Source organism: Dendrobium catenatum, unplaced genomic scaffold, assembly GCF_001605985.2.
Source record: "Dendrobium catenatum unplaced genomic scaffold, ASM160598v2 fragScaff_scaffold_716, whole genome shotgun sequence".
In the NCBI taxonomy this organism is placed as follows: domain Eukaryota; kingdom Viridiplantae; phylum Streptophyta; class Magnoliopsida; order Asparagales; family Orchidaceae; genus Dendrobium; species Dendrobium catenatum.
In genome coordinates, this window is record NW_021319178.1 from 21,083,690 (window position 1) to 21,098,435 (window position 14,746).

The window sequence follows — 14,746 nt, forward strand, 5'->3', positions numbered from 1 at the left end:
TGTGTCCAAATCGAAGACCCGAAGCACGGTCGAAAGGTTCAATCCATAATTTTGATTACCAAACAGTTTCCAAATATTACATGCTTATAATCGAATCGAGAGGAACGACGAGAAAAATCCAATGAGCCCAAGATCGTCGAGTTCTGATATCATGAAGGCCTTCAAATGCTTAATAAATGGTCCACTATCAAGAGATTCAAACACTGGTCGTCCATTCAAACCACTCCCGATTCGCCCCTGATCTCCCTCCTATTTACGGGTCATGCCATCCTCAGAAAACTATAAATAGCCCTCATTCCTCTTAAGAGGGGACCCAAGCTAGAAGCAAGAAAGAAGAAGAAGAGAAGAAGAGAAAAAAGGAAGAAGCTCCTCCTCGACCACCGCCAGACTTTCAAGTGACGCTGAAATTCTACCGGACTTTCAAGTTTCTGCCCAACTTTCAAGTGCCACCCTGCTCGACTTTCAAGTCACGCTGGAATTCCACCCGACTTTCAAGTCACACTGAAATTCCGTCTGACTTTTAAGTGACGACGGAATTCCCCCGGACTTTCAAGTTACGTCGGAGTTCCACTCGACATTCAAGTGTCGTCAGAGTTCTGCCCCACTTTCAAGTGGCGCAGGAGTTTTGCCCGACTTTCAAGTGCCGTCGGAGTTCCGCCCAAGTTTCAAGTGACGCTGGAGTTCCATCTGACTTTCAAGTGCCGCCGGAGTTCTGCTCGACTTTCAAGTGATGCCAGAGTTCTGTCTGATCTCCAAGTGACTCTAGAGTTTTGCCTGAATACCATCTAATGCCGGAGTTCTCCGCGGCCGTCGACTGACGTTGGACTTCTACCAGACGCCGGACCTCAACTTGTCACCAGATTATGCCCATTACCAGATTTTTCGTCGGACATATATTCGATGCTGGATTTTTATTTATTGTTGGACTTCTAACAGACACCGTCATTCAGACCTTCGTCGTTAGACAACGATCTTTATGACCTCCTTCGCCTTGACCTCCTTTGCCTGCCGACTACGATCCTTCCGACTTACGTCGCTCACCGACTGCAATCCTTTTGACCTCCGTCACAAGATAATGGTTTTTATGTCCTCTGTCGCCCATTAACTATGATTTTTCTGACTTACGTCGCCCGCCGATTACAATCATTCTGATCTCCGTCACCAGACTATGATCCTTCTGACCAAACAAACACGTCAACATTAACTATTTGTATTCCCACCATGTAATGTACTTCATATGATGTACATAGAGCCAATGCCTTCCCCCCAAGGAAGGGCTTCATTTGTAATCAAATGCAAATACTAGTGGATTCATTCAAATTGGGCTAGGCCCTGTGATTTTTCCCTCTTTTCAAGTGTTTCCCATGTAAAAATCTTGGCGTCTCATAAATACTACACATTCTCTCTTATCAGACTTCATGCCTGATTTTCGTACAAAATTAAGGCGTTAAATTTCCTATTTCTCTACCGCCGCGAATACTCTAGGATGCAACAAATATATTTAATTTTATATATACTTAAAATAAAAATTTTAAACTCTAAATTTAGAGTCCATAATATTAACCATTTCTCTATTTCATGTAAAAACTTTTTAATCGTTTAGTCCTCACTAATCAGTGATTCCATCGGCCCAGAGTATATGTACTTTGTGGGTCCATCAGAGACCGCCGCAAACAAAACGACGACTGCTCTGTTTCCCCTCGTTTTCGCTCCTCTTTTACTCTTTCCCTTTCTTTTTCCGTACTCCTCTCCATGTTATTATATATTCAAAGTAGCTCCTAGCGATGTACCGCCGGTGAACTACCACAAATCAGAGAGTAGAAAAATGAGAGCGGAGAGGAACCAGGGAAGCTGCGTGGCTATTCGGTGTCTTCCTCCCGCATTCATCTCCCGATACTCAAACGGATCATCCTCTTCAGGTTTCCTCCTCCTTTTTTAATCGGACGATGCTTCTCTTTTTCACGAAATCTGTGTATATTCTGCTTTCTACGGCTATCTGATATCCTTTTGTTTATTGTCTATCAATTGTTTTTAAGCCTTGAGCGATTTAGGGCACGGCATTGGTTAGATTGGAGGTTTTTGCTCGATTTTCTTGATGCTAGGTTTTGATAGGATTAAGAGAGGGAGGAACGTAATGCTTTTGTGATTTTTCCAAAATGTTCTTCTTCTCTCTTTTGTCCTTGAGTGGCCGGCAAGGTTGCAGGAATTTTAATATTAATTTTTGCCCCTTTTATCCTATCCGTGGTTTTGCCGGGCGATAACCACTTTGCGTATACAGATAGTTTGGACGAATTTACTAAAAAATTCGCTCGAAGCAAAAAAATTAAAAAGGGCAAAAAATGCTGTGTTGAATGAAGTTTTTGATCCAAAGGACTCAAGGTACTCTATTGCCCTTATTTCGTTCAGGACAAAAAAAAGGACGGTTTTATTTGATTTTTAATGCTTTCGGAAGATTTCAACTAGGAATTCGTCCAAAGTAGCATCCTAGAGTTTACCCCTCTGCATGTTTTTTATATTTATTTAAATTGCGAATATACGATTTTGCCATTGGCATGAGTGCAGTTCTGGACGGTAACCGTATCGATTGGCCGGTGGCAGGATTCTTCGCGTGTGTGTGTTTTTTTAATTATCCTTATTATTATAATTATTCTCCATTAGCCAAATGGCGGAAGTAAAGTGAGGCATTGGCCATTGGTTAAAGTTCCTTGCTAAACGGCATTACTATTATTATATTATAATTTTAAGTTAAATTTATCCCTTTCCTTGGTCTCACTTAGGCTTGGTTTGGAACAGTTTTCTTTCAGCTTATTAAAGTAATTTTTTAATAAAATTTTTTAATTTTTATATCAAAAAGTTGCCAGTAAAAAAGCCACGGCAAACAAAGCCTTAATGTGATCTACCGTACTAATTCGTGGTAATTTATGGAGATTAATTAGTATTGGAGTTCTAATTTATGTGGGGCAGGTCTTGCTTCTGCATGAATAACAAATTTGTGGTGCATTGGTAAAGGATATAAATAAGCTGAATTTGAACGAGTTCGAATGTTCTTCAGCTTAGCTCATCAAACAATCGAGTTAATTTCATGCACCAGTTAGTTTTCCTTTCGAGCAGAACTCTAAAGATATATGTGTATATGGAACAATATATTATTTATCTTAGCTCCTTAAACATAATTATAAAAGGTAGTCCAGAATGCAGTCAAATACGAAACGCTTCGTTTCTTTCCCTTTTATCGAATGGGAAGCTTTATTCACGCTCGCATACGACCAAAAAGCTGCTTTCCTGCGTATTCTTCGGCTTTCCCAAACAGGGTAGTCGAGTCGAATTGGGCACAATCAAAACTCTCTATTTTTAATATCTTTTTATTGTATAATTAAGGTTATATTCATCTTATATTTATATTAATTTTAATTATGCAAATTTTCTCCTCCCAAATCAACATTGTGTCGGATTAGTTATGTATTTGAAGCGGAGTGGAGATTTGTGATTTTGTGCCAGTGCCTGATCTAATTTCTTTGTTTCAGTAGACGATGTAACTTGCGGTTCTCCAAGATGGATTGGAAGAGGATTTTCTTGCGTGTGCATCAAACGAAAAGTAGTTTATGAGCGCGTCTGCGTCAATCTAACTCCATCACAGGCAAGGGCTATTATTTCATATTGGCTGGGTACTGATGTTTATTAGTATATTTCAACTTTTACTGTTCTAATGTTAGTTTCTTGGCTATTACATTTTATCAATACTTAAAGCTTGAATAATGTTATCGATTTCAATGGAATTGCTTTCTTCAAACAAATATTTTATGAAGTTATAGCCCGTCCATCAAGTCTTCTAAAGATTGTTTTTCTATTACAGAACATGACTTGTCTTAAATTCTGTGCCCACCATCACATGGAAATATCATATACCGTTTCCTTTGCTGTTAAATTCACTATTTGTATGTTTTATTTTCCGGTGATGCCTCTAAATGTTGATGCATGTTATCACAGCAAATATCATATTAAGGATTATTATTATTTGGAGATTATTTGATTAGCAGGATATGTCTTTGTATCCTTCTTATTCAGATTGTTCTTCTCATTATTTGTTTCCTTCCTATGCCGCCTATGCTTGCTTGATCGCTCGTCGTGTTCACCCACCTACATGACATCGTGTCCTTCTCTGCTCTCCTGTAGCACATGCACCACTCTGTTGCACTTACTCTTACAACCTACGCGGCCACCTGCACACAAGAGCCAACAACAACGTTATTTCCCCTCACTCACTATTTGTTCTTGTTACTCTCTTGTTTGGCACTAGTGTTGTTCTCTCGCTTGGGTTTGGCCTTGCCAAAAAGATCGTTACCTCTCATGTCCCCAGTTCAAGATGGCTTGCATATGCGTTTAGTGTTAAGGCTTGAAGTCCTCCCCAATTTTGAAAATTTTGTAACAAGCTATACGTCATCGACATTTATACTCTAGCTTAATTGGGAATGTTGTCGTATGAAAGATTATATTAGGAAGTATTATTTTTGGAGAATATTTGAGTATAAGAATATGCTTTTATATTCCTCTTATTTAATTTATTCTCCTTATTATTTCTTCCTTTTGCCTTACCCCTATATTCCTTTTTGTTAGGATTGGTCCAGTTTTTTGTTATATGTACAAATTTGGGGGAAAATTGAATAAAGCTGAGTTTAGTTTTCCTTTTCCTCCATCTCTCTCTCTCTCTCTCTCTCTCTCTCTCTCTCTCTCTCTCTCTCTCTTTCTCTCTCTCCTTTCCCTTTCAATAAAGCAAGAAAGCTTCTTCCTCCTCAATAATTCCAATAAGTGGTATCAGAGCTTGGTGGAGGCGATCTTGAGATGAAGGAAGGTTCTTGTCCAAGAAAGGAAGAAGGAGATGCCTTGCCAGGGTGCTCAGTTGCACTGATTGCGGAACGGAGGCGAGGTCGCTTGTCCTGGTAGCGCGGGACAAGCTGCGCTCGAAGCTGGTAGGTCTAGGTTCGTCCGCGTGTGTCCAATAAGTGGTATAAGAGCTTGGTGGAGGCGATCTTGAGATGAAGGAAGGTTCTTGTCCAAGAAAGGAAGAAGGAGATGCCTTGCCAGGGTGCTCAGTTGCACTGATTGCGGAACGGAGGCGAGGTCGCTTGTCCTGGTAGCGCGGGACAAGCTGCGCTCGAAGCTGGTAGGTCTAGGTTCGTCCGCGTGTGGAGACGGATGGGAGGTCGCGTGTGCTCGGCATAAGATTCGGAGGTGCAAGTGCGGAAGGTGCCGTAAGTGGAGCAAGGCACAGAGCGGAAGCACAGGACACGCGCAGGGCTCGTAGGCAGGAGAATGTGCACGGGCAAAAGGTAGCGCGGGGCTCAGGATGACAGAGTGGATGAAGTATAATTTGGGGGAAAATTGAATAAAGTTGGGCTTAGTTTTCCTCCATATGTGAGCTCTCTCATGAATTCCAACACTTTTTATAAGCCTCATATTCTATTAATGTAAATAAGGAGAAAATGACTTACCTCACAACAATGCTCATATGCATTTCATTTTATTTATCATAATTTTTATTAATTAATTCTCTTTTGTTTATATCTCTATGATGCCATCCATGAGATCATATCAAAATAAAACTTATTGGCTTTGCAGGAGGAAAGGCTGAATAGATTGAAGCACCGAATGAACGTGTACTTTGATCCCTCCAGGCATGGTCATCAGGTGACTTAAGCAAGTTACTTAAATTTTTTTTTTTGGGAACATGCTACCCTAATTGATACTAAAATAATAATTGTCTGATTGATAAGAAGCTTTTTTTTTTCTCTTAACTTACCCGGAAGTATAGGTTGTACCAAATAATGTTCAATATATGACAAATGCAATTTTTGTAAGTAATCTCATATTTTCATGCACAATCAGATTTATATGTTGTCTCCTTGCACTTAATAGGAATTGCCAAACATCATACAGTTTGAATATTTATTATAACTTTTTAATAAATATTCTTGTATATAACTTCATATTATCTTAAAGTCATATTCATTTATCAATCTCATTTACCATTAGCTACTTTCTATATTATTTTGCAAATCCTCATTATCGGGAAGTTTAGGCGCCTTCGCACACACAAACCACCATCCTCAAACTTGCGAGCAAGAAGGAAAAGTATTAGTACTCTAACCACTTGCAATAGAGTCGGTCAGCCTTGTTAGTCTGGCAGTTCATTTCTGAAGTGGCTTATTGTTAGACAATTGAATTACATTACTGAAGATTATTCTGGATCAGTTGCTGGACTATGATGCCTGGGCAGTCAAAAAGTTTGAGCAGATTTTTCCTGTACTGCAACTTCCACATCAACAATTATTAGGCACCACTTCAAACTATCCGTTTATGATGCACATGATGAAATAAAAGTTTAAGCTTCTTAATTGCAGTATAATTTTAAGTTTAGTTTCATAAAATTTTGCATGTACATATGAGACATAAAACTACCTTTCTTACAGGAAGCACTAAGAGCTCTTTGGGCTTCTACGTATCCAGATCAAGAGCTTAATGGATTGATCTCTGAGCAGTGGAAGCAAATGGGTTGGCAGGGTAAAGACCCATCAACTGATTTCAGGTTAGATAAAAGTATAGTACTTGTTTGTTTTTAATTTTAAATCTTTTGTAGTGGTATTAATCTCCCTTCTCCTGATATAAGCAATGTCACATGATGAACAGGGGAGGTGGATTTATATCATTGGAGAACCTGCTCTTCTTCGCTAAAACATTTTCCGTAAGATAATAGTATTTATCGTTATTCTTCTTCCGAACTTCCTAGCTCTAGTGACTCTTATTAATCCTGTTATTGGTGGCCACAACCGTGACCCAATAGTTTATAAAATTAATTTTATAAACTATTTTCAAATCCAACCAAAAAGAATATTGTACTAACTGTGCCAATTCTAAGATTTTGGACTATGCATCCAATGCACGTTTGCATGTTTTTTTATTAATTTTATAACCCAACTCAACATTTGTTAGTGAAGAGCACTATTATCAGAAGTATGATTGCTATATTTTGTCAGGGATCATTTCAGAGGCTGCTGAATAAGCAAGGTGGTAAGCGAGCAGCTTGGGAGTACCCTTTTGCGGTAGCTGGTGTCAATATCACTTTCATGATCATGCAAATGCTAGATTTGCATTCTTGTAAGACTTTTGATTTCCTTTTGCCCTCAAAACGCTCATTGTATTTTTGCAATTTCCTGAAACATATTTACTACTGGTTATTGACAACTGAAGTTATTGCATTGATTCTCGACATATGGAAACTAAACATAATTGCATAGAAGGCTTCTAAATAAGTCTATAGCTATAGAGCTCATTGAGAATGGAAAACAGGGGCCTCATTCTCTCTTGAACTTCATTTACGGTATCCAACTATCAGGACTAATGTTTTGTTTGGGACGACTTTCTTACTGTTTTTTAAAGCAGCTTTCTAGTACAAACTTTTTAATTTTTGCACTAAAAAACTGCTTTAAGAAGCACTAAAAAAAGTTGTCCCAAACAAAACCTAAACCTTCTTTTTACTGGAAAACGGCTTCCAGCTAGATGTCTTATTAATGACCAGAATTTTTGCTGAAGCTATAACTCATATTTTAGGTGGGTGTACAGAATGCAGAGCGCTCAACACTGTAACTTATGCTCATCTCTGTTGACATTTGTTCTCTTTTATCAGATATATTTGATGTAGTAATTCGCTTTAAAATATGAATGGATGTTTGGAATTTTCCAATTGTCATCATAAAATCTAATTACATAGAAGGAAAACCTGACAACTGGCATCAGAGATTTAGCAATTTGCACTTTAGTACATCTTATTTATCATTGCGAGTATTTTCCGTTCATATTATTAATTTTTCTGTGCTACAATGCATGGGCTTCTATCAGAGCAGATGGAATCAAATAGTCCAATTTTGTATATATACGTTCAGATTGTGTTTCATATGATCAATCATCTCATACTTCAAGAAAAATGGATACAAAGAAACAATATAGTAGCAGTTATTTGAACAAAAAAAAGAAGGTTTTTATAAGAAATAGAGATTTATCTATCCTTAAATGTTCTAAATCATCTTTATAACCAGGATCTGTTAAATATTCAACTTACAGCTTCATAGCCATGCCTACAGAGAACATGGTATAAATTTTGCTTGTATCATTGTCGTCATATGTGTTAAAATGGTCCATTGGACTGGTCCAGCCGGTCCAACGAAACTGACTTACGCGAATAGAGGCGGATTTTTCCGTCTCCTGTACGAGTTGTTTAAGAAGTTTTTTTTAGGGAGTTGGGAGGGGGGGGGGGGGGGGTTTTGATGGGGGTTTAGGGAGTTAGGTGGGGAATTTGAATGTAGGGACTGTTTAGGGATTTCCTTTTGATTTGTATGCATTAAATAGTTTGTTTTCCTAGGGTTAGGGCATCTTGAATTTGACTGAAATTTGAGATCTCTTAATTTGTTTGGGCTCTAGCAGCATCTAGAGATTTGGAGAGAGATCCTCCTCGAATAGAGAATCAATTGTATCTTGGTATTTTCCATTTCCCTTTCATCAAATAATACAAATTATCTACTGTTTCCTAGTTTTGTGTGAATTTTTGTGGAGAATTCTCGCTGTTTTCCGAAGATTGATAGGCAATACTTGAAATCTACAAGTGTTTCCTATCAATATGTCATTTACTTTTGCTAATATTCAGGCTGCAATATTCCGTTCTTAAGACTTCAGCTGAGAATTACCATGAAATGCTTCCTTGCAGCAAAACCGCGAAGATTTGTTAGAACAGTTTTCATCCAAATGCTAGCAGGTAACTAACTAGCTGAATCAGGAAAATCCAAAGTCAGATACTTAATGCTTTGTAACAAAGAAGCCACATTTACCATTTTTTTTTTAATCCAGAGGATGAATGGGCCTTCGATTTGCTGTATTGTGTAGCCTTCATGGTCATGGACAAGCAGTGGCTAGAAAGAAATGCCTCCTACATGGAATTCAACGTAAAAATTGTGTTTTTTTTTTCTTTTTCTACAGTCCAATTTGGTCTTCCATCCTCCCATGTTTCTTCCCTTAACATTTTTAATATCTCCATTATGATTTACAGGAAGTTCTCAGATCAACCAGAGTTCAGCTGGAGAAAGAACTTCTACTTGATGATGTGATGCGGATCGAAGACATGCCATCATACGGCCTCCTTTCCTAGCGATGGCAAGTTCTCAAGGCCCTGACATTAACTGTATAGGCTCTGTCCTCTTTTTAATAACCTTTTTCTTCTTGTTAGCCTTCAGGAGCTTAGTTGTAAAAATGTTTCAACTAGCTTTGAAATCTAATGAATGAGCTCCATTTCTAATTCTTCTTCTCTCAACACATTAGGAAAGCTATGTTGTATCTGCAAAGCCATGGCTCAAAGAAATTATCGACAGTTTGATGTTGTTCTTTCCACTGCACAAGATAACATCATATACTCAATTTTGTATCAAAAGTGTAAGATAAAGCATGTCATATAATACCCAGTTCCGGGGAAATAAAATTTATCTGAATGTGAAAAGAAAAGAAAGTTAGAGTTTTGAATGAAAAAAAAAAAAAATCTCCATATGAAAAAATTCATTTCTCTCAATGTAAATTTATTTTAATGTCGAAACTATCCCTAGTTTATTAGGAAGGCAAGTTTGGGATAATTTTTTTTACACTTTAAATACTCATAAAATATGCAGTAAATTCGGATGGTTCACGCCGTTATCCGCAAAGAATAATTTCCCCTTCAGGAGAGGAAGAGCTGTGGCGTAGAGGCGGCTAGGGAGAAATAGGTAAGTCTCCCATACAAATTATATCATGATACATTGATACGAAACTAAAAATTATTAAATCTATATTAAAATTAATAATATCAATAACTCCGTAATGTGAGTCTAAATAAGATTATTTGAAATTATAATTAAAACTGATTTGAGAGATCAAATGACATTTGATTTTTATGGGTTTGTAATCAAAATAAATGTATTAATGAAATTAACTTCTTAGACCTAATATCACCTAATTCTAATAATATTAAGAGAATGCTTATAAATAAAATAAAATTAAAAATAAAAAACAAAAACAAAAAAGAAAAAAAGAAAAGGCTTATTATCCGAATGTGGCATAAAAAATGGAGATCCACTAGGGTTCTCTGCCCTAGTCGTCCTCCGCGTCTCCATTTATGTGATTTGTGCTTCATCTACACGTAAGTTTTTCTATCTTCCAAGGACCTTGATTGTTTGGGTGGGTCATCGAGTTCTCTGCCTTTTAAAGATGATTTGTCTGTACTTTCTTCTTCTTCTTCAAACTTCTCTGATCTTAAAATAACTTTTCATCGTGGTATGCCTTCCCTTGGATTTCGGAAGATGAAATTCGTTCACTAGTTGTCCCATTCAAGTTCGCTTTAGTGGGCAAGTCCCTAGTTGGAGGCCCTCTATTGATGTCGTTGGAACTTCTTCTTCAACCTCAAGCTTTTGGGTGATTTCTCAATTACTTAACTTAACTTGAAGCATGTATTAATTAAGTTTGTAAATTATTTTGATTATTGTAGAGTGTTCTCTCGTCATTTCTATTTGTGAGCAATTGTTTCATGAAAGTTTTCAAATGGACTCCTCTTTTTTATATTTAGGTGGAATCCCCTATCATCCCAGTTTGGGTTTTCTTTTTCTTCCCAACTCTTAGATCTCACCAATCACCTCTTCTGCCCCCCCGGTATCCTTCACAGTCTTGGTTCCATGTTTGGCCTACCATTTAAAACTGATAATGCCACATCGTGCAGTTTTAGACCCTTTGTCACTCTTGTTCTAGTTGAGCTTGATGTCACCAAACCCTTACCCTAATAGAGTCTGAGTTGGTCTTGAAAATTTCAGTTACATTCAGTCTATTGTGTTGGAGGATTTTCGTCTTGTTGTTCTTAATGCAAATCACTGGGCCATTCGATTAAGGAATGTCAGATTTTACAGCCTCATCTTGATAAATTACATGTTGTTAAACCTATTTCTACTAATGCGGGTGAGACAATTACTAAGGAGGGTCTTGGCAATATTGATTTAACATTACAAGAAAATGGGAAAATTTGGAAACTGGTCCTTTATATCCTTCATTATGTCTTATATGTGAGTCAGGGCAATCAAATGCAAGGTTGTGAAAACCGGACCGGACAACGAACCAGAAGAATGAGAGGTTCATGGTTCGACCGGTCGAACCGGGGTCGAACCGGATGACGTAATAAATAATAATATAATTAAAAGTAATAAAATTAACATAATAATAATGATAATTTATTCTTAAAAATTTTATAATTCTAAGAGTTTTTAGACTAAAAAATAAACAAAATTCATACATATATAATATATTACATAATTTTAAAATTAAATATAAATAATTATTATATTTATGTTATATATTTAAATATAAATAATTACTAATTTTAAATTTAAATATAAACATATTCAATCTGCGATTTTAATTTATATTTTATAAAAATTTAGTTTATATATAAATATATAAATTTAATATAAATAATTATTTTATGTTATATATTTAAGCATAATTTACATATATAAATTATATATAAATTTTACATTATAAAACTATATTTATAATGTCATACAATATTATTTTTTAAGATTTTTTATTTTTCTATCATTTAATTTCGCATTTAGAAAAAGTTTTAGAACTTTAAAAATTATAAATAATTATTTTTATTTAAATAATTATAAATATATAATTAATAATAAATTTAAGAAGTTTAGAAATTATTATGATGATTTTTTATTTGAATATTCTACAAAAAAACACCTTCGAAGAACATATCTCAATTCAAAAAGGTCACATACACACTATTGTTGAATGTTGGAGCAAAAAACAATAGTTGTTTAGGCCCACATCACTTAGGAGTTTTAGTTGTTGTTTATATACATTTCTTTGTACCCATGAGTTAAAGCTCTCATGGTATTATGCATCATGTAAGCTAGATTATTATTATTTAATTTAATATATAATATAATAAATTTAGGAATCATTTTAATTAAATAAAATATATGAATTTAAATTAATTAATTATTATTTAAACAATTTATATAAAAAAATATTTAAATATATATTTAGTTGAACCGGCCGGTTCTTAAGAAACGGACCGGTTCAACCGGTGGTTCAAACCGGTTTTGACCGGTGTTGACCTCATTTTTGTATGAGTTCACTAGGGACCCATCCAAACTCCAGAATCAATCCTGACCCTATATCATCAATCTAGACTCTAGACCCTAGACCTATCCGACCTAGGATCCTTCACAATCAATCTAGAACCTAGGATTCTCCTAGAATACAGACCTAGGATCTACTCTAGTATCCTAGGACTTCTAGACTCCAGACTCTGATTTTATTAGACTCTAGGATATTCTTAGATCCTACAACCCTTCTAAGTCTAGCTCCTAACATAATCTTCTAGATTCTAGGACAAAATTAAATTCGAACCAATTCAAACTCCTGATCAACCTTGACTTCAAATCAACCTAGATTTCAAACCTAGCCAATCATGTCTAGACTCCTAGGCAACTCAATCCCTGATCTAGACTTTGAACCATTCTTCTATCAAACCTTAATTTGGTCTAATCACTTATGATTCTCTCAATAGTCATAAATGATTTAGGCACCCAAGTCAATCAATCAACTCAAATCCAGATCAAATCAAAAATTCAAATTCAAATCCTAAGTCCAAAGGCCAAGTCTCAAAAGCTTTTCTTATGAATTTTCAAACACTTTCAAAACCTAGCCTAATGACCTCCGATTTAGAGTCTGTCAGTTGCGTACTGATGGGACATGTCTCTGGAGGCAACCCTCCAAATTTGAGCCCATTCTGAGGTCTCTAACTCAGAAACTTAATCAAAATCCATAGGCTGTAAAACCTTTAAATATTTACAGCCTATGCCACTGGACTTGTCACTTTGAAGATTTTGCCTTAGACCTTCACCAGAGCCTCTGGTCACTTCCAGCCTTTAATCTTGATATGTTAATCAATAAACTGTATTTTTCTGGACCCACTTGACCCCTATTGCAGGGTACAAATGACCAAAAATACCCCTATGGGCGTCAAATAGGATTTTAAACCAAATGAACTCCAAATTGAATGAAAACACTTCCAGCAAATTTCAATGTCATTTAAACCTAATGAACCCTTTCCCAACCTTGGTCAACTTGGTTGACAAGTCAACAGTTTGACCCAAAAGGCCCTTAAGGATCCAAACAGGTGTTTTGACCCAAATGACCTCTCCAGGCATGTAACCACTTCCATTGGTCTTGAATGTCACTTGAAACTGTTGAACCTGATATCCAGACCCTGACCCACCCGGTTGACCAAACCCAACCAATTTTGACTTAATGGCCATCAAGGCCTAATAAGTCTATTTGATCCAAAATGGCCTATTTAAACCTTGAAATCACCCCAGACTCCAAATATTATTTCAATCCTGTCCAGCCTAACCATACTTTGGGTCCACCTAGTTGACCCAGTCAACCCAGGTTGACCAAAATAACCCTTAAGCCATCCATTTTAAATTAATTCCAAATGCATATAAATCTTGGCAAATTCTATCCAAGATATTTTAATTAATCCCTCAAGTGGCCCTAGCTGCCACCTCACCCTGGGTTGACCAGTTGACTGGTCACATAGTCAACAAATCCCTTTAAGAGGCTTAAGTGCCCAAATGCTTGACTCAAGCTAGCCACTCCCCTAATTCATCCAGCAATTTTATTTAATTCCAAAAGGTCCCCTCATTGCCACATCAGCAGGCCAAGTGGCATATGGACCAGTCAAACTGTCAAACCAAGGGTCTTGAGTGGTCAAAGTTAATTAAAACCATTTAATAACTAATCCTTTGATCCTTAAACCATTCCAGCACTTTAATTAAGTCTGGAACATTCTCAAGGTCTTCTCAGCCCTTGGATTGAAAATCAAGTGCTTGAATTAAATCCTTGGTTCATGTGAACAAAAGCCCTATCTCCACTAGGATGTCCTCTCCATGTCCTTGGCTTCTGCTCCCACCAACTCCCTGGACAGATGTCGTTCATCTGGAAGCTCATCCAGTAGATCCCAGCCCTCCATTCAATCTGGAAGGGATTGAATAGGGCAAAAAGGCTCAAATGAGCCTCATTCCAACCCTAGCCTTCTCTCACCTTTCTAGAGCTCCTCCAGCTTGAATCTCTGTTCCATTGAGCTCCTAAGACATCTTCCCAACATATCCCCACTCAAATCCGGCGGTCAAAACGGTGGCCGACGATCTTCCGGCGAGCTCAATACCAACCATCCAAGGCTCATTCAGGCTGATCCGTGGAGCGTCGGAGCGTGGGTTCAACTAGGAACTTAATCGTGGACAGTCTACAAGCTCAACCATCCCTTTAACGGTTCAATCCGCCAAAAATCAAGAGCTGAAATCAAACCCTAGAGCTAGATACACTAGTCTAAATAGATTGAGATGTAAATTTGATTGATAAAGGTTGTAAATTTTAAAATGATTTGAATTTGGGATATTCATCCAATTTGAATTCCAAAGGGTGAAGACATCCCTAAAGGGTAGAGTCTTCTTCCATTTGGAAGTCAAATAGGATCTCTTTCAAATATCCAAAGAGGAAAGATAACACCCAATTAAGGGAATTCTTTTCATTTTGGTATCCGGAACTGACGAATCAAGATGTCTGAGAAACAAAAGAAAATGGACAACGAGAAGAATCCCAAATTTCAAAT

General features: G+C 36.8%; 1 protein-coding gene across 3 annotated transcripts; it reads left to right on the top strand.

The window, feature by feature from the left end:
- Positions 1 to 1,686: 1,686 nt before the first annotated feature.
- On the top strand, positions 1,687 to 9,412 carry LOC110105156 (ELMO domain-containing protein A). Of its 3 annotated transcripts, none has more exons than XM_020834544.2 (9): positions 1,687 to 1,919; positions 3,525 to 3,637; positions 5,617 to 5,685; positions 6,468 to 6,583; positions 6,685 to 6,739; positions 7,032 to 7,152; positions 8,756 to 8,803; positions 8,896 to 8,990; positions 9,095 to 9,412. In XM_020834544.2, exons 1-9 carry the CDS (start codon positions 1,826 to 1,828, stop codon positions 9,191 to 9,193), a joined length of 810 nt encoding a protein of 269 aa, XP_020690203.1. In that variant the 5' UTR covers positions 1,687 to 1,825; the 3' UTR covers positions 9,194 to 9,412. The 3 variants fall into 3 exon arrangements, with proteins under 3 accessions (XP_020690203.1, XP_020690205.1, XP_020690204.1); XM_020834546.2 differs by having other exon boundaries at positions 7,044 to 7,152; XM_020834545.2 differs by having other exon boundaries at positions 3,528 to 3,637.
- The last annotated feature ends 5,334 nt before the right edge of the window (positions 9,413 to 14,746 follow it).

Bases quoted from the DNA above. Each gene is read 5' to 3' on its own strand.
- LOC110105156 (XM_020834544.2), top strand. From the start codon at position 1,826: ATGAGAGCGGAGAGGAACCAGGGAAGCTGCGTGGCTATTCGGTGTCTT. The intron at 3,638-5,616 runs GCAAGGGCTATT...TTGGCTTTGCAG, and splicing joins TCAATCTAACTCCATCACAG to GAGGAAAGGCTGAATAGATT. The intron at 6,584-6,684 runs GTTAGATAAAAG...CATGATGAACAG, and splicing joins GACCCATCAACTGATTTCAG to GGGAGGTGGATTTATATCAT.